At 44.2% G+C, this 22,367-nt stretch overlaps 1 protein-coding gene across 2 annotated transcripts in view; it reads right to left on the bottom strand.

Moving 5' to 3' along the window:
* Nucleotides 1–22,367, bottom strand: part of cachd1 (cache domain containing 1) — a 30,392-nt gene that overhangs the window by 6,695 nt on the left and 1,330 nt on the right. The window contains exons 1-18 of one of the 2 annotated variants that reach the window (XM_049728487.2): nucleotides 17,382–17,983; nucleotides 13,463–13,525; nucleotides 11,840–11,988; nucleotides 7,738–7,844; nucleotides 6,579–6,705; nucleotides 5,519–5,663; nucleotides 5,217–5,436; nucleotides 5,000–5,149; nucleotides 3,624–3,893; nucleotides 3,277–3,426; nucleotides 2,907–3,030; nucleotides 2,712–2,829; nucleotides 2,464–2,632; nucleotides 2,213–2,355; nucleotides 1,459–1,640; nucleotides 1,161–1,271; nucleotides 866–988; nucleotides 86–185 (exon numbers count right to left, since the gene is read on the bottom strand). In XM_049728487.2, coding sequence (XP_049584444.1) covers nucleotides 86–185; nucleotides 866–988; nucleotides 1,161–1,271; nucleotides 1,459–1,640; nucleotides 2,213–2,355; nucleotides 2,464–2,632; nucleotides 2,712–2,829; nucleotides 2,907–3,030; nucleotides 3,277–3,426; nucleotides 3,624–3,893; nucleotides 5,000–5,149; nucleotides 5,217–5,436; nucleotides 5,519–5,663; nucleotides 6,579–6,705; nucleotides 7,738–7,844; nucleotides 11,840–11,847 — 2,247 coding nt within the window. In that variant the 5' untranslated portion in view covers nucleotides 11,848–11,988; nucleotides 13,463–13,525; nucleotides 17,382–17,983. Of the gene's footprint in view, nucleotides 1–85; nucleotides 186–865; nucleotides 989–1,160; nucleotides 1,272–1,458; nucleotides 1,641–2,212; nucleotides 2,356–2,463; nucleotides 2,633–2,711; nucleotides 2,830–2,906; nucleotides 3,031–3,276; nucleotides 3,427–3,623; nucleotides 3,894–4,999; nucleotides 5,150–5,216; nucleotides 5,437–5,518; nucleotides 5,664–6,578; nucleotides 6,706–7,737; nucleotides 7,845–11,839; nucleotides 11,989–13,462; nucleotides 13,526–17,381; nucleotides 17,984–22,367 lie in introns of those variants that run through there. The other variant, XM_049728476.1, reaches the window with a different exon arrangement.

The following is a 22,367-nucleotide window of genomic DNA, read 5'->3' as shown; positions in this document are numbered from 1 at the left end:
TTCACACATATTAGTGAGACTAAGAGAGAGTTTCAATTTGTGTTCTAGTGAAGATAAACAGTACAAACGATGGATATTTTTTTACCTTGTGGGTGATGTGCTGTTGCTCTGCGGGGGCGTGACCTTTTGGGTCAATGAGAGTAGGATGGGCCACCAAGTAACCTCTGTCCTCCATTATAAAGCACCTACAAAACACACACATATTTTATAGAGATGGATAGATAGATCATGTTATTACTTTTTTTCACATATAATTAATCATTGCTTATTATTATGCTGTGGGATTCTAAACATTTAGAAAGAAAACAAACAAACATAGTATGAAAAAAAAAACTGCACAGTAGTAACATTTCTCAAAGGCTTAAATATATGTACAAGCTACAAAATTAGGCAATTGAAGCTTCCACTTATGTGATTACGGTCATATGCAGTCAAAAGAATACATGCTAGGTTGTTTTATCCCTCCTCCTCTCACAGGACCCAGCAACTAATTGGACTCATTGTGCCGGATCCCGCTCGCTCCTCTACACCAGAGCCTCTCTCCGTTAATCCTGTTTTATATGGCCCTCTGAACGACAACACAAAGGACGTCGGGAAAAGATATGCAGCTGGGAGACAGAAAGGGAGGAGGGAGTGAAAGCATCAGATAAAGTCAAAATAAATAAATAAATAAAGGCAGAAACCCCAAAGAAAGTATGTGGGGCAGATGATAGAGAGAGGCTCATCTCCAAAGAGATAATCAGCTTATCTCTTCTCTTGTAAATTCACTCATGCACAAAACAGAAGAAACTCAGGAATTTGTTAAGAAAAAAAAAAAAAGAAAGAAAGAACAGAACCAGAGACACCCAGGTGACTGTCTACCCACCTGATCTTGTTTCCCTTGTCCTGGTTGCAAATGGGAAGCAGGTCCAGCAGAACTTTATAGAAGTAGCGAAGGGTAAAGTCTATCCCCATCACTGCAACTGCATAGCCTGGGGCCATCTGCGAGCTAGAGAAGGAAAACCAGGGGAACAAAAACATCTTCATTTGCCCTCAATAAACCCCATCACATTCTGGAAACTCAAAATGGAGGACTACATTTTGGAGTTGACTCAATCAGGCGAGATGAGTGAACTTCTTTTTCAAAGTGGGCCATCCATCCATCCATCCATTCATCTTACCTGGATGCATGGATGGTGTGGCTGATGGTAACAACATAGCCTGCGCCGCCCACATCCAAGTAAGGCCCGGTAAAGGTGATGAGGCCGGGGTTAGCCACAGCGTGCTGATACCTGGTACACAAAACAGCAAATTAGGATCAAACATTCAAGAAATGATACGAGTCCACATGGCAGGATTTTTCTACTACAGTAGATGTTAGAGCGGCATTCATTAAAACGAGTTAAAAACATCGTGACACAAGAATGACTGCACACATTCAGAAAGTTGCCCCTTGGCTCCATCCAAAGTAAGCCTCACCATTGTCTGCGGGTGGGGTCAAAGGCTTTGTCCATCAACGATCCAGGGTAAATCCGGAGCACCCCACTGGGCGTTGCTATGTAACGGCGCACAATGTAGCAGTTGAGGCTACTCATTTCCATTAGTGTCATCCACTCATCCGTGACGTGACTGGTCGCCATAACCTCGTTCCTGACAGACGACTGCGGTAGGATGGAGACAAGAAGACAAACATTTCAGGATCAGACTTTTGTTGTTTTTGACATTAGTAATTTGCCACAAAAAAGGTCAAATAAGTTGTGACTTAGTAAGCCTTGAATAAGTATCCCAAATTGTTCAAGTTGTTTTTTGTGCAAATAATGACGAGTACATTCAGAAAATAGTCACAAAATAGTCACAGCAGCGAATGCCGGACTGGATCTGGCCCACTGGCCGGACTGGACCTGGCCCACTGGCCGGAGGTTTTTCACTGATGTGATCTGGACTTGAGGGGGGGCCTTGAAGACAGTTGAAAGCCCTTACTCCATCACATCACCCCCACACCAGGAATGCAAACAGACTGCCAAAACAGCATGGGGCTTTTGTCCCCAACTTAAAAGATGTAGAGCTTCATTACATTACAATCACTCTAGGTAAATCTCTCCTCGCTCTTCTGCAGGCACACACTAATTGAGTGTTGCGCTATTCGTGATGAATACAAATATTTGGATGACAAAGTAACGAAGGCATCGCTTGCATATGTTGGGTTTTTTTTTTTTTCCCCCTCCTTGTTTACCTTGAGGCCTGGGTTGGCGATGAGCCGAGTGTTATCACTCAGATAGGCTGTGTAGTGCTCCACCATGCGCTTTGTTTCTGGCTGGCTGAGGTGCTCATAGGGAGATGAGAAGCTACCAGCTGCCAGCATCACTGTGGGGGATTCTGAGAAAGGAAAGGCAAAGAAAGGGACGGAGAGGTATTCAGAGACCATAGCGGCACACACACACACAAAAAACATTTGGAGTTGTGGGGAATTGAGCTTGGTCTCACCGACGGACGCGAGCTGTTTAAAATGGAGGCAAGAGCTGGGCTGACCCAACAAGTCCAAACGATGGTACAGCAGCTTGGAGCTGGGTGCCGTGTTGAGATTTTTCAGCTGTTTGACCGGAATCTCTGGCTGCACGTACACGATGCACAGGATGAACGACGTGTCCTGGACCTAAAAGAAGATTCGATTTTACAATCTCTTCAGAATGTTAATGCAAGAGATGCAGAGTGTATTCTCCTGCGTCACCTACCAGCTTCCAAGCATAGCTGACATTGTACGCATCTTTGCTGTTGTCTCTGAGCCGGTTAGTGTGCCACGACAACGATGAGTTGACCGGAACAGCAATCACCTGACTGCCCAATGGGAGGCTGCGGGAAGTACGCGGCGTTCGTCAATAAACAGCAGATGGACCGTCACTTTCCTCGAGTACTGCAAGTATTCTCACTTGAGGATGTTGTGTCGCACCGCATGGAATCCAGGAATGTTCTCATAGTGGATAATGTCTGTGTGAAGAGGGGGCTCGGTCATCAGGTAAGGCCGCGTTAGTGATGGGTGCATCAGGGTATAACCTGGGAAAAGACAAAATGCGCTTATGCAACACTCCACATTAAAAAATAAAAAAAAAAAAATAGAGAGATTTGAATTTCCTGCCAAACTGGAGGCAAATGATGATGACATGGTCTCCAAGGTGCTTCAGAAATAAATGATTTGTCTTACATCACACGATACAAATATGGCCTCTGGACTATTGAGATGACAACGGAAAAAAAATAACTGATTCGAATGTTGTGCTACCAGATTTTGTTTGGACTGACCTTTGTTGTCAATGAGGAAGGTGTATGACGCCAAAGAGTCTTGATAATATGTGACATCCTCCAAAATGTAGGCCAAGTTGACGTCTACACCCACCACGCCCAGGAGCAGGTTCCCGAAATAACACGGCCGACTCACAGTCATGATAAAGCCTGAAGAGAGACATTTCAAATCAGTGGCATCTTATCTTGTGGCCAGCCCCGAGCATTCGCAACACAAACACGTCAATGAAATCTACTGTCATGTTTGCAGTTAGCAAATCTGCAGCAAAACAAACTCATCAAAATAGATCATTTATTTGTCACTTTGTGTGTGTGTGTGTGTGTGTGTGTGTGTGCGGAGCACGCACCGTCTCCCATGGGGTCGGAGTAAGGCAGGCTGAAGCGGACCAGGTCGATCATGCGGTTGGGCAGGTTGATATAGAAACGGCCCACCGTGGTCTCCAGGTTGCTGAGCTGGTTGAGCACCATCATGCTGCCCTTCACGACGGGCATCACGGGCGCCGCTGCGGCTGAGCCGGATGACGACGCCACGGGAAAACGGTCCACGCCGTACTTGACGGAATTCTGCTCAGCGAGGTCTCGCAGGAAGGCCAGCTCTTTCAGACCTGTGATTCCCTCTGCGGACAGATATGGCAGCGTTAACAACAGTACCAGATCATTACTACGTGTAGACAAACTGCCAAAGGGATGTAAGCATAGAGCCCACAGTGGAAATGTACAGTTGAGTCAAGTCTTTAACGGTCATTAAATGTAGCCGGACGGGATAACCACCAGTGCCGCCCGCAGCTGTCACCTGGAACAGTTGGCACCTCCAACGGAGAGCAGAATGTGTGCCACAATCCAGTCAGTGACAGGATTAGCCAAAAATCCCTAATTAATGCCGAGGCTCGTCTGCGGCTCATCGTGCAAGGCAAAGTCATCACGGGTGGCAATGTCAGATGAACACAAAGGGGAAGGAACTCTTGCTGACAGAGTAAACAATGAAGATCTTCAAGGAGCCAGACCTAATGTTGGGAAATGATCAAATTGTGGCCTTGGCTATTTTAGCACAGTGAGGATTTTTTTAGCCAGCACGGCTCACAAAACTGAATGAAGAATCTCTGCGTGAGCGAGAGCACACGCATCGCTAATAAAATTCAGGACGATAGATGTTTGCATCCTTTTCATCCCGGACCTCTTTAAATTGGCGAGGTCCTCTGTCAGTCACACACAAGCACAATGAGCCATGCGGCCTTTGAAGCCTCACTGGCTCTCCTCTTAGATGGACCTCATTTACATTCCCCGGGTGCAAAAATTATTTGTTTGCTAATGCATGCAGCGTATGTGCGTGTGTTGCAGAGAGAGGAGCCACTTACAAGGGCAGCGTGGACAATAAAATAGGAAAAGACAAAACAAAAAGGCCTTTGAGGTTTCTGAGCACTTTGCTATCATCCAGTCTGCTCTCAACGCATAAAGTAGCATGTCGCTGCTACACATACGTAGGTCATGCACAAATTCATTCTGATTTTTCACCCTCTGAGGGAAATATAGGGAGGTTGTTTGAATTATTCCAGGAGAATACATTGGTGATTATTGAGCCTAATCAATATCTGCTGCTTTACTTTTCAGCCAAAATAGCTTTAACGAATAAATGAAAATGAACATTGGAAAATGCATGATTTATATCTGCCCCTTTGTGTGGAAGGGGCCAATACTTTGTTTTCCAGAGGTCAGTTGAGCTCACCATTCATGAGTGCATACGTGAGGATCATGACAGAGTTGTTGAAGTGTCTGTTCTCTTCTTTGACCACACTCAGCGTGGCTTTCTTCTCCGGCTCTGATGACTCTCGAGATGTAATCCCAGAAGACAGGTAGATGATAACCATGTCTGTGGCTGAGCGCAAATGGCAGATAAGAAGCTTGTTTGTCAAGTGAGCAGTCCCGCAGAGTTATTCTCTTACTGGCGCTCTGAGGCTTGCTGAGGCTGCTGGTGTTGCGGAGAAGCTGGAAAGCCCTCTGGAAGCCCGCGGCGTGTTGCGTGGTGCCATCAGAGGACTTGATGTTGGAGATGAAGGTGCTCATCTTTCTCTTGGTCTCGCTGGTGGCCGGAGAAAGCAAACTCTTGTAGCACTGGTCCAGAGAGCAGGAGCGGACCATCTCGGCCACTGACAGAACGGCGATCTTGACGGGAAGGACGGAGGCAGCGTTACACCGAGGAGAGGGCCAGTGGAACAACACTCATTTCATAAAGGCTCGTTCGTACCTTGTCGTGTTCGTCGATCGCATTTAGGATAACCAGTGCAGAGTCTCTGGCAATTTGAAGTTGACTTTCAGTAACAGACGCGCCGTGATCCACCATCACGACAAGATGTTTCGATTGAGGACGCACTGCAGACACATATACCGGTCTGTGGGAAATACACGCAAATTCAGTCGAAAGGCAATGTAACTTAAACTTCAAATATATTTCGATATATGAAATATAGTATTTCTGCATTATTTCTCTTGATGCTTTTCATTCAGTGTGTCGCTATGTGCTCATAACAGCTGGGTGGAGTGCAAGGGATTTGGGAGGGTTAAAGGGGGTTAGCTCGGTGTGTGTGTGTTTGTGTGTGGTCCGTGGACAATAACGCAGGGTGGAGAAGTGGAGTCATGCACTCAACAAAGCCTCATTCACAGTCAAAGCAAGAAAAGGAACACAATCACACTTGCGGATATGTGCCATTTTATGAGCCTGAAAAAAACCCAAAAGACATGTCTGAAAATTTTCATAGCACCTTTGACCCCAAGCAAGTGTGAAAAAGGTGAAGGACGCAATTGAAAGAGAGCTCTTTCAGTGGCACGCAAATAAAAACCACAACAGTGGAGGTGTGACATTCCACTGTGGTACCCAGCCACATTCCTGCCAAGGGTATGTTTGGTCAAGGAGCGGAGCATGCCGCCAGCGTGCCGCCAGCACGCCAGCCGCCCCCCCCCACAGCAACTGGCATCGAGGTGAATGGCTGAGGAAGAGGTTACAGCAAAAAGACTAATACAGACACTGGGTGACACTGGATGGCTAAAAGCAAAAAGAAGGAGATGCTTTGGCAGATGGCCATGACGAGCAGCGGTGGAGGCGGGCACAGAAGCAGCAATGTGATGTGAGGGAGGGAGGAGGAGGAGCACTGGGCGTGACAGGACAAGGAATCAAGAGGAATACAAAAAAAACAAAAATAGAGGAAGGAAGGAAGGAAGGAAGGAAGGAAGCGTGTGAGGAAGAAGAAGGAAGGCAAGTGTGGCCAACAAAAGATACATACGAAAGCTCCACAAAGTTGGTGTTGTACCTGCTGCGGTGTTCATAACTCCCTTTGCAGTGGAACTTGTGGGCCGGGAACACTGTAAAGATGCCCTCCTCGGAGCTGAAGTACTGCCACTTGATCCCTGGGTTGGATTTGAGATTGTCCGCCAACACTGCAGAAAGAAGACAAGCGTTGGATTGGTGGGACCGATGATGTCATTCCAAAAGTACGAGCCATCTTGTGTAATGGTGGCGTGAAATCAATGTGATGGCATGCAGCAAATTTTTGCTTCTGGTTAAAAACATGCCTTCCAACGAGACTATAAAAGTTTTTAAAAGGGAAAAAAGGCGTGTGAGTTGGTCATTGAAACCTCCAGATGAAGTGAAGATCATAAACATGACTAAAGACCAGAGCAGATGTAAAGCACGCATTAACAAGAACAATGGGAAAGCGAGGCTGGAATTTGACACAAAAGTACAGACTGGAAGAAAGAAAAAAAAAAAAAATCTGGGACAATGTCCAATAGACAAAGAATAGTCTTTATACGTTCTTGAAAAGCTTAAAGCTTTGTCGAAGAAATAAGCTGCTCGTCGTCCCAACCCAAAGAAGCGACTGATGAATTGTTTTGCAAAGTAAAAGCATATATAACATCAGTTTTCATGAATGAATAGAAAAATAAAATATAATTATTGTTGAGAGCCAAACATTAGATGATTTCTAAATGTCTCAATTAGCAAATCAAAACAAAAAGCTAGTATCCTTTATAACTCTGCGTCACGTCCTAAATGTTCATTTTACTATACCAGCTAGAATTCCTTGTGCCTTTTGAACACACTTGGCCAACGAAGATGATTCTGATTCGCCACGTCCGGATGTGTGCATGTGACAAGCTGAGAAAACAGCGTTAACTCCAAACTCCGAGGTTAACTGTATTTGCTCAACACTAAGTGAATTTTCGTAGGGTCACAGAGTCAACATTATCCTCGCGGAGCAGCCGTCACAAAGCCAGCGACTTGCAGCCGCTCGCAGTGGAAGGAAGGAGTGAGGCGGCGCAATTAAAGAAAGTTTCGGGGCCTCATTAAAATGCCACGAGACAAGAAAGCAACAAGAGGACAAATGCTGCACATCTTTTCCATCTTTAGATCGACAATAGGATGTCAATCATTACAATTACAAGAGTCTTCAATTGCAAAAAAAAACACACCCGAGTTGAGGTCTCTTCCGGGGTTGAAAGCTCGGCTGTTGACGGTGGGGGACAGTCTGTCGCAGCAGATGGTCTTGGACACATTGGCGTTGAAATTTCCATCAAACCTAAAAAAGAGCACAAACAGGCACAACATTGAAGAATTTATGGAAGACTTCCAAAGCCATTTGTTAGCTCTGGCTTCTCTCTCAGCACCAACAGGTTTACTACTCCAGACTTTTACGTCCAATAAAAGTCAAGTCGCAGGTATTGCGTGCACTCCTTAATGTGCATGTGTTAGCATTTCGACATCGCTCTTGGCGGGAATAGTAAAAAAAAAAAAAAAAAAATGTTTGTTGTGAATTAAATGAAATTGAAGAAAACATCTGGTGAAAAGTTAGACGTTTTTTTTTCCCTTTTCATTCAAGCTACATTCATCTGTTGCCCAGACCTCTTATTAAAGTAGGATTTACGACTCTTGGTGAATAACATTTTCCATGGAAAAGTGCCCAAAATGTGTTTTCCCCAACAAAGCAACGTTTCCAGATATATACGGGACGAGTATCGAAGAAAGCGCTCTCTGTGTAGCATCGTTGCAAGAAAGGCGCACGTCTAAGAAAACACAGAGACCCTATGAAAACAAGCTCCCTCACTTATTGGTATAAAATTTGTTTTCTACACATCATTTTTTTTGACCTGATGTCTGTAAAGCATTTACAAATTTGGAAAATATACTACAGTTAATTTAAGCTCAGTGGCCCAGTAGTAGAGTGTCCGCCCTGAGACTGGAAGGTTGTGGGTTCAAACCCCGGCCGGGTCATACCAAAGACTATAAAAATGGGACCCATTGCCTCCCTGCTTGGCACTCAGCATTAAGGGTTGGAATTGGGGGGTTAGATCACCAAATGATTCCCGAGCGCGGCACCGCTGCTGCTCACTGCTCCCCTCTCCCCCAGGGGATGGATCAAAATCACATGGGGATGGGTTAAATGCAGAGGACAAATTTCACCACACCCAGATGTGTGTGTGACGATGATCATTGGGGGGGGGGGGGAAATTCAGGTCTTACTTTGGCTGCTGAACATTAAGTTGGAGATGGATTATTGTGTTTATATTTATATCTTCAATGGCACAGTGTTGAGGTTTTTAAATTGTGCTGCTTTATCCTTTGCCAACACTTTCATAAAACGGCCCAAGAAAAACTTCACAAATTCTCCAAATGCGTTTTCAGGGAAGGATTAGGTTGTGTGTGTTTTTTTTTTTTTAAACGACTAACCAAACCACGGAAAGTTGAGTTTTAAAAAACAACTTCAAGTATCCGAGCAAACTCAGAATGACGGAAAGACGTGACACGTTTGTGGGGAGCCAAGGAAACAGCAACACGGTACAGATGCTCGGCTAGGCAAGAGCATCCAAAAGCTCAGTAGTGTTGCAGCCGCATGCTACATAGCGCTTAACACACACTTGATCCTAATCCTAAATTAAATTCCAATAAATATGCACTTTTTCCAGATGATCTCATTTGTATATGTTAACACCGAAAATGCTTTCTACAGCACAAAGGGGGGAGGAGAAGTATGCAGAGAAGGAGCAGCTTCTGCACTGCACCAAGGCTGCAAAGCTTTGATCCTTCCATCACTTCGGTCCGACTCGACACACACACAGACACACACACACACTTATTGGCTCCCTCTGCTAGCCGAGCGAGCGAGCGAGCGAGCGGGCCCTGGCCCAGTTTGATTGGCAGGTGCTGTGATGTACGGCTCGTGTTTGTACTTCAGTCATTTGGAGTCCCATAAGGCCAAAGTCATTACTATTCTCCTTAAATCCGGTTTGCATAGAAGGTGTGGGCAGGACGCTCAGCAAAATGTGCGCCAGATAAAAAATACATTTGCGGCTGCTTTGAACTTCACATCAAAACCTGTGTAACGAGAGCAAGAGCGAGCGAGCGAGCGAACGAGGGAGAGAGAGAGCTGGAAGGGGGCTTCCATTCTGATCAGGAATCTTAATGAAGGCAGAAAAACAAAAATCTATTTCTGCCTCACCACACAAGAGCACTGAAATATTTCAGCACCATTTTATTTGCACAAATCTAATTGTTCAATTGACATCTGCAGAATGCTTACGTTGAAATCTTGTGTCAAAATAGAATTTGCATTGATTCGCATATACCTGCCCAATAGGGGGAATGTTCTCCATGCACTAATTAGAGAGAAGCCTGAAGATTGTGACTGGCACATTTCTTGAAGTATTCAGACTGACTGTGCTTCTTTTCTGCAAACTGACACACACCAAAAAAAAGGTCCGGTGTCTTTTGGGTGGTAGGTAGTAAAGACTGACTGAAGCAGTCATGTTTACCTGCTACATTTCCTCGACTATTTCGAATAAAATGCACCCGCAGAGCGGAACATCAAAAATCCCTGGGAGGAAATTTATACCGAAGAGGCAAGACTGTTGCGCCAGAGCTCAAATCAAAATGAAAGTGGAATTTCAATTCTTCAAAGCAGCAGCGGCAGCGGCGGCAGCAGCAGCAGCAGCAGCACACACGTGGGATGGCGACAATTGTGGTAACGGCTATCATCCATAATTCAATAGATTCAATTCAATGCAATTAAATGATTCTTATTGTGGGAATTACACAACTGGAGCGCTGAATAGGAATTCATCTCACACCAAATGTGACTTGATAACATTTGAAAAGCATTGTTATAGAATTGCCCAATTGCTATAGAATGGAGAAAAGACTCACTCCTGCTCCATGAATAAATAACAAAGGAGTGGGCCGATTGGTCGGGAGAGCAGCTAAAATAACTCAAATGACGTTTTGCCTTCATGGCGTGCGACACATTTAAAAATGTGAGGAGCTGCATGGCCAAAAAGGTGCACAGCAGCACACCTTTACTGACTTAAGCACATTTGGTAGAAATGTTCATTTTGTCTCCTTTTTCCATAATTTCCCATGCTTGTTGTTTGTTACGGTTGAGGGCAATCCCAATGATTGCATTCAATTGGACCACACAGACCGAGTGTCATCTTCTTTTAGTACTCTATGCGGGATTTTTTTTCCCTTTGGTAAACTGATACTGTGACTAACAAATATGCTGACAGTAAAACCTCTTCAAAAGCCTATAAAAATATTAAAAATGGAATCTTCAAGTCTTGCAATGACGTCTTGGAGTGACACACAACTAATGACATAAATCGCAATAAAAATGTGTCAGCTGACAAGATTAAAGACCCAATGTTGGATATGGAAAATGCATCATCCAATGAATCAATATGAACACATTTGATCCGAAAAACTGGCGTCCAAAAAAAGAAAAAGCATTATCCAAATTTGCATGCTGCTCTGATGTGCGAAATGAGGGAGTGAGCGCCGCGTATCTCGCAATCCTGCACATGCAAGCGAAAATGTAAGCAGTTTGCCACCCCCAAGGGAAGACGCTTTGAACTTTTTGGACTTATCACACTCTGCTTTATCCTGCTATGTGCAACCGACTCCACTGGCCCGATGAGTTCCCACATCACTCCGACGCAGGCCCTCCTCCATTTACTTTTTTTTTCTCAGCCTGACTGCCTGTCTGCGAAATGATGTAAACGCTATGGAAATATAAGCTCTGGTCTGTGGAGGACGTACGTATGTGCATCCATCCACATGCTTTGGCTACAGTTGGTCCTGAGCCAGACAGGACTGAGATGACCTTGGAGCAAGTGAAGTTTGCACTGCAAATGCAAACAATCAGAGAGCAAGAACTGCTTACGGCCAGAAGAAGACAGACATGGAGGGAGGGAGAAACCTGCACCACTGTAGATTATACGTGAAAGTGCTACTTCTCCTTTGCCTTACTTTCAACTTGATTTCAGTAAGTGGCTGGCCTGGCTGGAATGGTGAATCTTCAGTGTGCCTGTACCCGGGTATTAAGGCTAGAAAGGCATTTTCACAAACCATCAGAAAGACGCAGGAAGAAAAGAAACTCAACAACGAGGGGCCGTCAAAAAGTAATAAGCCCAAGGGAACTCAACCTGCTGAAAATGGATTTTTAAAACAGCTTTTTGGGTGTTCAATTATTTTCACATGAAATTGGGCTCCAATTGTAGATGGGGAAATAATTCAGTGACTCACTCCATCATAGATGTTGGTATGGAGCAGCAGTCCTGTATTGCGGTGAGGGGAGACGTAAGGTGGGCGGTGTACGAGGCCTCCACCACCTGTTTGTTCCTGTTCACCACGTCAAGGTAGCGGTTGAACTTCTCTCGAATCTTCTTGGCCAGCTGCAAAAAGGGAAGACAGTCAAGTTTGAGGCGCAACAATGATCAACGGAAGACTCTGCAACTACATAGGTCGGCCCACTTGAACACACAGAGGCCAGCTTGGGATTGGTTGTTACCCGAGCCCCAAGCAACTGTGATGTCATTTTCGGTCGACATTTTGGCTGAAAAGACATATTTTATTCGTGGCCGTGAAAAGGAAACATTGCTCCAAAGCGAGGGATACATACATACATATAATAAAGGCATAACTCCTGCTGTTGAGCTCAATACATCGTAAACTCACCCTGGCTTCCACACTAACTAAAGCCCTTTGTTCACATTCCATAATTAGCAGCAGTGCCAACTAAAGCGGTGTAATTCAAAAGAAGAACAGGAAACTGCCGAGTGACCCACTGACCGACGGCCCGCCTAATCACGCAACCATTAAATTCTGTCAGCGGAACACAGCCCGCAATTACTTCCACAGCACCACAAACACGGTTCCAGCCGTACATACTACCTCCTGAGATATGCACACTTACACACAGACAATAAAGTTAACAGCAAAAATGTGTTATGTACTAACACACATCATGTCGGTCGCAGCGTAGCAATTAGTGGCAATAAACTTTCTATAAAAAAAGGAAAATGGGCCAGTGTTCAGATGGGAAGTGTTTCCATGACTGGGTTGGAGGATGGAGTCCACTTTGAACACAAAGCAGAAGCTTTGAGCGTGTGAGCTAAATCTTGGGTTACACTTTGCCTCAGTGCAGACAAAGAAAGCCATTCCAACCTGCGCTCTACAGGTACACTGTTGCAAACACACTGCTCCTCTCTACTCACCAACCAGAGTGTGTGTGCGTGCGTGTGTGTGTGTGTGTGTTGGGCGTTTGCAGTGGCACATCTACACTTTGAAATCTTACGCTGCGGATTTTGATGACTGCCAGACAACATTCAGCCACAGCCACTGCTGGCTCTTATTTGGGAGAGAGCGAGCGAGCAAGCGAGCGAGCGCATGCTTGAGGTTAATATAGGCATGAGCAGGGCCGGCCGGGACGGAAACCGCATGAGCGCAACACCACGGCAAGGCCTTCCGATTGGCTCACGTTTCAATCTGGAATTGTTGGTCGTCCGCTAACATCGACGAGCGCAACACGAGATGGTCTGCTTTTTAAAATGGTGGATTATGTCGTATTCTCAAAACAAACAAAGAAATTCCTGCAGTTCCCATTTACCTTGCCTATTAATGAATGTGGCTGTCACTTGTAAGTGTGTCTGAGGACAACGCAAGAGTGTCAAAACACAGGCACGACGTCAAAGCCAATGAGATGACGGCGGCGGCGGCAGCTGCAGAATTTCAATTCCCTTTTAAATCACCTCGTCTTGCCTTCAACCAGCTGGATAACGTGACTAGCAATGTGTATGTGCCTTGCATTTATAATCAATGGTACCTTAGACAAGACCAACAGAGCATCTGTGAGAAGTTGTTACTCACCTGCTGGACTTCTGACTCTCCATTTGATGTCTTCTCCGTGTACACAAACGAGTTGAAAATCCTCTGCAAAGAAAACGAGAGGGAACAAAACAGTGAGCTTAGATCAATATTTGGATCCAATTTGAAAAAGCCCTGTTGCCTCCTATGATTATTGTCATGACAAGGCCTAAAATGGCCTCATTCCACTGCAGCCTCTTAGACGGAACACAGAACCGTTTTTACATTGCACGCCTAATGAACTCGATTCCTTGCAGATTGTTATGATTGGCTACAAACTTTCTTCCCCCTGAGCTAACTCAAAGGTGTCACCTGATTTTCTAAACATCAGCAGAATTTAAAGCATTGCTTCCACTAGCTCTGGAGAAAAAGTGGGGCTACCTTGCTTATAAGCAAAATGTTTGGCGTCGAGTCAAACAGTGTATTGTTCTTTCGCAGCCTTGGTGCAAAACAACAACAAGCGAGGACAGGGCTTTTTCCAAACATCAAATAAACAGGAACATGCAAAGACAAACAATGTTAAAAGTGAAGCTGCTGTTGATTAGCCGTCTTTCTTTCTTTCTTTCTTTCTATCCCCTCCAGTGCCTCCAGTGTTTGTTGTTGGAGCTGCGTCGTGGTTTTCACAGCTATGGTGTAGCCAGGGAGGAATGCTGGCCTCTGAAACCTGAGAGGCCTGAAGTTGCTTAGGTCATTGTGGCCTCATGGCCTCCCCTGACCCACAATCAAACAAACACTGACTTGTCCACAGCCGTCCAGTACAAAAACACAACTCAAGAAGGAATGTACGTTTCAAAGTGTTCAAGAAAAAAAATCAGATTGTAAAAAAAAAAAACCAAAAATCAGGACAATCAATTTACATAGCATAGTTTTGAGAATCGATGATGTCAGCCTGGTTCTTTTACAAAGTTCAGGCTAAACTGGGGTGAAATTTAATATGCACTCATGGGACAATAGCTCCAAATGTTCACAATCTACTCTATTGATGACAGGGCGGTCGGTCTCTTTTGTATCACTAAACCAGTTCTTAAATCCCTCCGCCTAGGGGTTAACCTAACCACAGATGATTAGTTCAGAGGAATTCTCACCATAAACATGAAGAGAATTCCCCAAAGCTAGCTTGTTTCACTCATTCTGGTGGAGCAGATACGGGGATTATGTTTTCTTCCAAAACGGCCAAACAAGCAGTTGAAGCAAGGAACCCAGCTGTTCACATGGAATCCTTTTAATTGGTTCTCATTTGCTAGACTTTCAAGGGGACACCATCAAGTGGTGACTCTTTTGCTTTAAACTGATTCTTGTATTATGGTTGTTATACATATATTCTGGAATATAGTCCAAAAATGCTAACAGTCAGAGTAAGACGTCTAGGTAGATCCATCCGTGTATGAACCATGAGGGAAATGGAAACAAAAGGACAGAACAGAGTATCATTATGTGCCACATTAATCTGGAGTTACATGGGCGGGCACAAGCACACTAATCCTGTCCTTGGGGTGTGTTGATCAGTCGGACATGTTTTTTTCGTGTGAAAATGGCACAATGGCTATATCGCTTTGGTGGGGCCCAAGCAAATGTTGACTGAAACCAAAATGTGGCCCCACTCATATGGAGTATTCACAGAGGTACCCTTTATCCGTTGAGGCAAACTGTTCTAGATATTAGATTTAATTCAACTGGCAGACTGAATGAACTGCAGCCTGATTCATTCTCCTTTGTTGTATTCCTTTTCCTTTCTGCTCCCAGCCACTCATTGCACTACAAACAGCTGAAGCTAGGAATGCAGCATTAGAGCTTTGCCTCTGATGTGTGTGCAATGCTCCCCCTTTTCTACGACCCTGTGCCATGACTTTCTCCCTCCCTTTACTTCCCCCCCCCCCCCCCCACACACAAAAAATACAAAGTTGAAAGAGTGACACCATGATATAGTATATATAAAACAAACAATATATGTCCTGCTCTTTGCAGAGTAAAACAGGAAATAGACCAAAATACACAACGAGTGAGAAATGGGGCATTTTTGGTGGGTTCAGAAAAGGTAGAGATTTAGGACTAATTGTATCTTGGCTCGAGAAAAAAATATAAATTGCTTGCAGTCTGTCAGGTGCTATGGTTCTGAAATAACAAATACCCTTTTTTTTTTTTTCTAAATAGTGTTAAGGTCAGGCAAGTGTCCTCATGATGCAGTTCTCAGTCTCGTCCGGGGATATTTGCTCACCCTCTCCACCAGACAGAAAATAATGCTTTCCACATGTTGGGGCTGGGTGGAGGAGGGCAGAGGGGACAGGAGCTGGAGACATTTTGGGGGGAGGACAGCGTAGAAAAGGAAAGGCATATAGAAACAGTCACGAGGAAAAGAGACCGGGCCGTCCTGCAACAATTTGCGGGTGGCGACGGCCGAATGTCGTCACGCATGTTTGTTGACTTCCTCGTAGCGCCACACGGATGTGACGGAAACATGTACACCAGCTGAGTTTTGTGCCGTGTATACGGGAACCCGACAGCGGAGCGGGTTGAACTTTTCCCAAAGGGTGCTTTCAGATGTTGCCGTATTCAAGCCTCCGTCACTTGCAATGACATATTTTGGCGTTTTCACCCTCAGGCGTCCTCCCTCGTATGAATGGGCCCCTAGCCTGGCTGTTGTCGACCACCTTGGGAGCTGTCTACCATTTTGAATGTGGGACTTCTCCCTGCCTACGTCGTCAACGTCTGTCTTGCACACCAGCAACAACCTGCTGTGATCTCTGGGGCTTCTTTGTGCAGCAGATTGGATACATTACATCATTTTCTAAATTCTATTTGACACAATTTTAATTTTAGGTTTCAAATCGCAGTTTGTGAGGACAGTTTTCCATTTTGCGCCTACATTAAACAGCGGCAGGCCCACTTTGCATCCTGGGAGTAACAACTCGCTGCTAAAGTAGAGCCAACGTGAAAACGTTCCAAAGAAAGCTCAAGGTCGCATACCTGGGCTTGTCCATTATGGTGATAAAATGTCAGATTGAACAAGAATGAAAATAAACTTCACAATGGTCACACTGGTTCCACTACAAGCAGACTTATGAAGTCTGAAGGCACTTTTAAAAATTGAAATTGCTCCTCTTCAGAGTATTTTTTGAATTTTGGTAGCAAATTCAAATGAAAGAATGCTGGAAATGTTTAACCATTTTACAAACACGCACACACAATTAGCCTGATTTTAGCCACAATTCTTCCTTCCCAATAACCACAAGGACACCTCGATTATCATAATAGCTCTGAAGTAAATCTTATTTGATATTCATTCCATGTGCGGTGTGTTTCGACTAATCCTACACAAACCAAAGGGTGGAGGAAGAGACGTCCTCTTTGTTGCTGAAGATCATAAATGGCAATATCAATCAGACAACTGTGAGCTGTGTAATAAAATGGGCTCCTGTAAAGTTGAACACGGTGAAGCGGAGTAATCTTTAAGATGTAGAATGATTAACTGGCTTTAGAATTTGTGTTGGCAACTCTGTGTAGCGGGGAAGGCAACTTGGGGCGCTGTGGTGAGTAAAGAAAATATAGACACAAACTGTACACACAAAATCAGCCATATAGCCTGAGACTGACATTTTACACGCATACAAAGTTAACGCTTCCCAGAATTAAACAACTTCCAAAAACTAAAATGATAAAGCCTGGTCGTATTTGATGTTGACCTAATTCTAAACACAACTACTACACACACGCAGGCAGGCATGCAGGCAGGCCATTGGTAGTTTCCAGTGAGAACACTCGATGTGTTGTACTTGCAGCAGGAAGCCATAAAGCCAAATCAAATACACGCACAGTGTACAGATGTGCTAAATAGAGTTTGGTAAATGAAAAGCAGGAAGACGAGTGTTGGGGACAAGCGAGGGAGGGACAGATTAAAAATAGACATGAACTGAGCCATTCCTACCTCCTCCTCTGTAGATCATTTCTCAATTGAAAAACAGACACTGTGTTGCTTTCATGCATGGCCTTTCTAGAAGACATTGCTTCCCCCATGATAATAAAAAAAAAAAAAGCCTGCCAATTCTTCATTGTCTGACGATTACTCAAGCCTGTCCAACACACCTGCATGCGAAGGAATGTAAACAGACACGTTAATACCGCAGCAGCACAAGCGCACACACACACACACTTCGAGCATTGCCACAGAGTGTGAGGAAAAGTCCTTTCACTCATTGACACTGTGGGATTAACTTTTCAGCCAGCTGGCCTGTTGATGTGATGACCAAAGGGACACGTAAACATTGTAATGTCCTGTCAATAGTCCTCTATCATGTAAGAAATGGATGTCTTGCTCAAAACACAATCCAACAAGATATTGTGGCAAGTAAAGAGCAGACATGTAAAATGGATGCAAAGATCAAATTCAAGACATCATTCATTCAAAAGCTTCAATAATAAAGACGCTAAATGTGAAATCATTAATAGTAATTACTCCCAGATATAAAGCAGCAGGGGGTTTCAAAAAGTAGGTCATAGGTTATTTTTTTTTTAAAAAAAAGAAGAATGTTGGTGAACGAACAAGTCGCAAAATGGTGGTTTTTTTCACCCTTTTCCGCATTCTGTTTTTGTTTTACAGCCATGAAATGTAACCAAACATGACATGCAAAACAAGGAAAAGCCACAGAGGCAGCTGGAGAAGACAATCAAAGAATCAGCAGAACCAGCCTCACTTAATACATTTATTTCGGTCTCGAAACACCTACTGCTTTATTTCTTTGCTGAGTGACATGACTATTTTTTTTTAATATACGTATAACTATTGACAAAATAAGGTAACGATTTCTATTTGGGTCACGATGTCCGTTTCAATTAGGATGTACTGCAAGTCATGGAGAAGGCAACACATGTTTTTCCCAAACATGCTCTATTCATTCATTCCAAGGAGAAATGATGTTCAAACACTTTTCACAATGAACTAGGAACTGCCTGTTGCTCCGAGCTAATCCACTTGACATTCAAATGACGTCGGCAAGTCTAACAAAACAAAGTAGTCTTGATGACTGTTATTCAAAGCTAAGAGCATTCCAGGAACTTTGGGGGTAGGTAGTCAGCGGCCACAACACGTAGGGCTGGGCTGGGCTGGGCTGGGCTGGCTGCAAGGATACGACACCTGAAACAGTGATGACTCATTTCTTTCAGACAACAACCAGTCAGTGAGTATTATATGAAGTTGATGGGATGGCGTTTTAGGTTTTGCAAAAGCGGGAGACACTGCAGGGGGTAGAAGCTTTGATGAACAAAGTCAAGACCTACTTGACCTTCTCAACTGTGTGATCTCAGGAAATCAATCGTTCCAGTGTAAATGACAGGACAAAATATGAGAAGATTGCAAGCCTTGGGAATGAACGAAAGCTCAAATAGTCACTTTTCGGACCTCCACACGGACTTTGTTGAAGAACAGAACTCTACACTACATCCGCATTTTGGAGAAAAAGCAAAAAATACTCTAAGAACTGCAAAACCGTTGTGTTTGGGCCTGCCATTTACCACGGCCCCGCTTTTATTCATACACATGCAGGAAAAAAAAAAGGACACAATGGCATGAAAACAGTCTGATGTGCTTCTCCACAATAGGAACTCCAACCTCCTCATCCAGAATGCAAAGCCTCTTCAGCGCGAGTGCATGTGTGTTGTGGGGGATGGGGTACTTAAAAAGCCTAATGTCTGGGGGAGAGAACCAGTCCCTCTTCACTCCCTGCCCTCCCAATGGGATATTTTGCTCACTGCCCCCTTTGACTCGAGACCCCCCCCCCACCCACACACACACACACACACACACTTTTCTTTTTAGCATTATGTCAAGGATAGTTCATTTCAAGCTGGGCCCAATGAAGGTAGTGAAGGAAGGGGTGTGTTTGGGGGTCTCCGGTCTCTGGGCTAGATGAAATGCAGAAGTCATTTCCAATTGTCGCGGTGAAACGATGCACAAAAAGCAAGCACCATCCTGACTTTTACGGTAAAACAGATAAGGATGGACTGTTTTCCAGAAGGAGAATCTCATTTTGATCAAGTATAACAATCTTAGCCAGAGATAGCAAGCATAGAAATGTTGATTCTTAACAGCAGTTTGGCATTTGAGGGCAGGTCAGCATCAGATCAGATCAGATGAGATCAGATGGAAAGCAGGCAAAGCAATATCTCAAAAACACACAGTCAAGGCCAAAGCAAGAGAGGCCATCTTCAATTGAGAAACGTGGCAAAGCCATCAAAAAGGATGTCCACAATAGGACGGATAGATTTAAAGCACAACAGCTGGAGCAAAAAGGGAGAGATCTTGCTTGACCACAGTCCAGCAGAAGCCAAGAGGGAGTGCAGAAGGCTGGCAAAGGAATTAACGCAGCTTGATTGAAATGAAAACCGGTCCTGTTATGTCGAGGGGCAGACAGACATTTTTGGAAAAAGATTTTTCTCTCACTATCTTTCTTCCCGCATGCAGGCCACCAGCACAAAGGTAGCCAAAGCAAAAAAAGGCTGCAGGTACGTACATTCAAAGGTAGCCAAGATTAGGTGGCGGGATACTCTTGGGAGGCAATTTAGAATGGGCAGCCACTGCTCTAAAAGAAGATCAACGTTCGGAATGACTTCAATCAAGTGACTTATTATCTGTGTAAAGTTTGCACAGATACGAACGAGAGCCAAATGGTCTGTAGATGATGCAGTCAACTTGGTCCTCTACTCCATACTGCAAGACCTACACTCCCTATTCCAGGATCATGTTTGTGTACTTCAGAATTAGAAAGCCTTTTATTGTCATTATACATAGTACAACAAAAAAGTAAAACTATCAAGTTTGAAATTCACAGGACAAACTGGTGCTTCCATAAAGCTCTTTTTCTCTACCTTTCACTATCAAGCTTCAATTCTGGAAGTGGAAGATACCAGGAGAGCAAGACTACCAGCACTCAGAAGATTAAGGTCCTTCCAATGAAATCTTTCCTTTGTAATGAATCAGTCGATAGTCCAAGATTCGGGCGGGTTAAAAGCACTGGAGACACCTGATATGCTTGCAGTGCATGTCCCGTCACATTTCGGAAACATTCGGGATCTCTGGAGCGAGATCTGTTTTAATGACATGGAAACAGAAGATTACATTACTTTGTTTAATCCAGGACTAAATCCACCGTGACTTGTATAAACTTTTTTACGAAAGCCAAAAGGTGTCCGACATGAATTTAATTAAGTGGCTTAGAAGAAAGCATTGACATGAGTTAGTCATGATTCAAGTTTCTACTTTATACTGCACATTATTATTATTTCTCATGAGTTAGGAGAGTGAGACAAAGATAGAAGATGAATCAAGCAGGCACAAGGAAAACATGCAGGACACTGAATCTCGCAATTGCTGAGATAAAGCGCATGACAACAAGCCCATTTCTTTTCTACATCAAACTTCTTTCCTTCGCCAGATCTATGACATTTTCAAAAGTTCTCAAGGTTATTCATCAGCCAGTGGCTACAAATCAAATGTCCAGCTACATAACACTGTCTGATCAGTTGCTTACAGTAAGGTAAGAACTTTGCACGCTTTGTATACATCACATTGTTTGAGTAACAACACACCGGAATGACTTTCCTAGAATAAATCAGAGTCCCTCCTCCAACTATAGCTATATTGAGCATCTGCCTGATCTTCTGCAACAATTACGCACGTGAAGGACAAATTGAAAAAGGTGACTCAGAAGCATTGGCTGGTTAGTTTCATATTTGCTAGAGAATGAAGGGTGGAGTAGTGAAGGCTTGCATTACATTTTAAAAAGGGATGCTCTGGCCTCCATAACAAAGCTCTCGGAACAATTCAGGAAGACAGCGCCATTCGCTCTGGTTCCTCAGCCAAGAGCCATCAAAAATACACAAAAGAAAAACTAAATGGTGAGCAACCACACAAAGTCCATTCAAAATACCTACTATGTCTCTTTCTGACCTGATAGGAAACAAAAGTCGAAAGACCGCAAAGAAGGTTGGCGTGTAAAGAGAAACACACTGCATTAGAAATAAGGCAGCCGAGGCCCAAGCAGAGCTCAGGTGAGGGAGCGCAGGGGTGACAAAGGAAGAGCCACCAGGATCAGAGGAAGCCCTCAAAGCTGACTCCCACAGGCAGGATAAAGGCATCTCTGTGTGCCAGCAGAAGAGATGAAACACCATTTGGGGCCGGGGCTCCCCCACTGCCTCGCCTCTGTGTTCAGGGCCTGGGAGCTCTTCTGCCTCTGAAGTTCTCCCCCCCACCCCCAGCCTTCCTGCCTCACACACACCTCAGCGCTCGCTCACCCGCTGCCATTTGGTGACCCAATGGAGCTCCGCTATACATGCACAAGGCAATAACCAATCAATGCTTTTGTAGTTTGATAGTGAGGAAGTCATTGGACATGCAGGCGTCTCATTAGGAGAAAAAAAAAAAAAAACACACACATTTTGGGGGGGAAAACAACATTGACGCTCCTGGGCAGAAGCTCAGGAAGACAATTTGCCAACGCTGAGGAAAAGTGCATTTATTATTGATTCCTTTTCCCATTTAAATCAATGAATCCATCATCAAAGCATCTCACCTTTCCATTGTGCACCGAGTCATCAATTCAGCTCAAACCAAATTCTTTTCATCGATTTAAAAAAATACACAGCTGCATATTCTACATACTATGTACGTATATATTTCAATATTTAAGGCCTGAGATATCATGTAAAATCTGGGACACTAGATCATGACAGTCAAATCAATTACCTTTTTTTAATTTTAATCGGCATGATCCACAGCTTGGGTGTAACCAGAGATAAATCGAGAAAGCCAATTATATAATCGGTAACGCAGCCACCCTACAGCAAATAACAGAGCCGCTGCAGTAAATGTAATTTTCAATTTTTGGCCTTATTTTGGAGGCAGAAAACAGCACTGCAG

This window comes from Syngnathus scovelli, chromosome 10, assembly GCF_024217435.2.
Source record: "Syngnathus scovelli strain Florida chromosome 10, RoL_Ssco_1.2, whole genome shotgun sequence".
Taxonomy (NCBI): domain Eukaryota; kingdom Metazoa; phylum Chordata; class Actinopteri; order Syngnathiformes; family Syngnathidae; genus Syngnathus; species Syngnathus scovelli.
The sequence above is the reverse complement of the archived record's forward strand: the minus strand, read 5'-3'. Positions and strand labels throughout refer to the sequence as shown.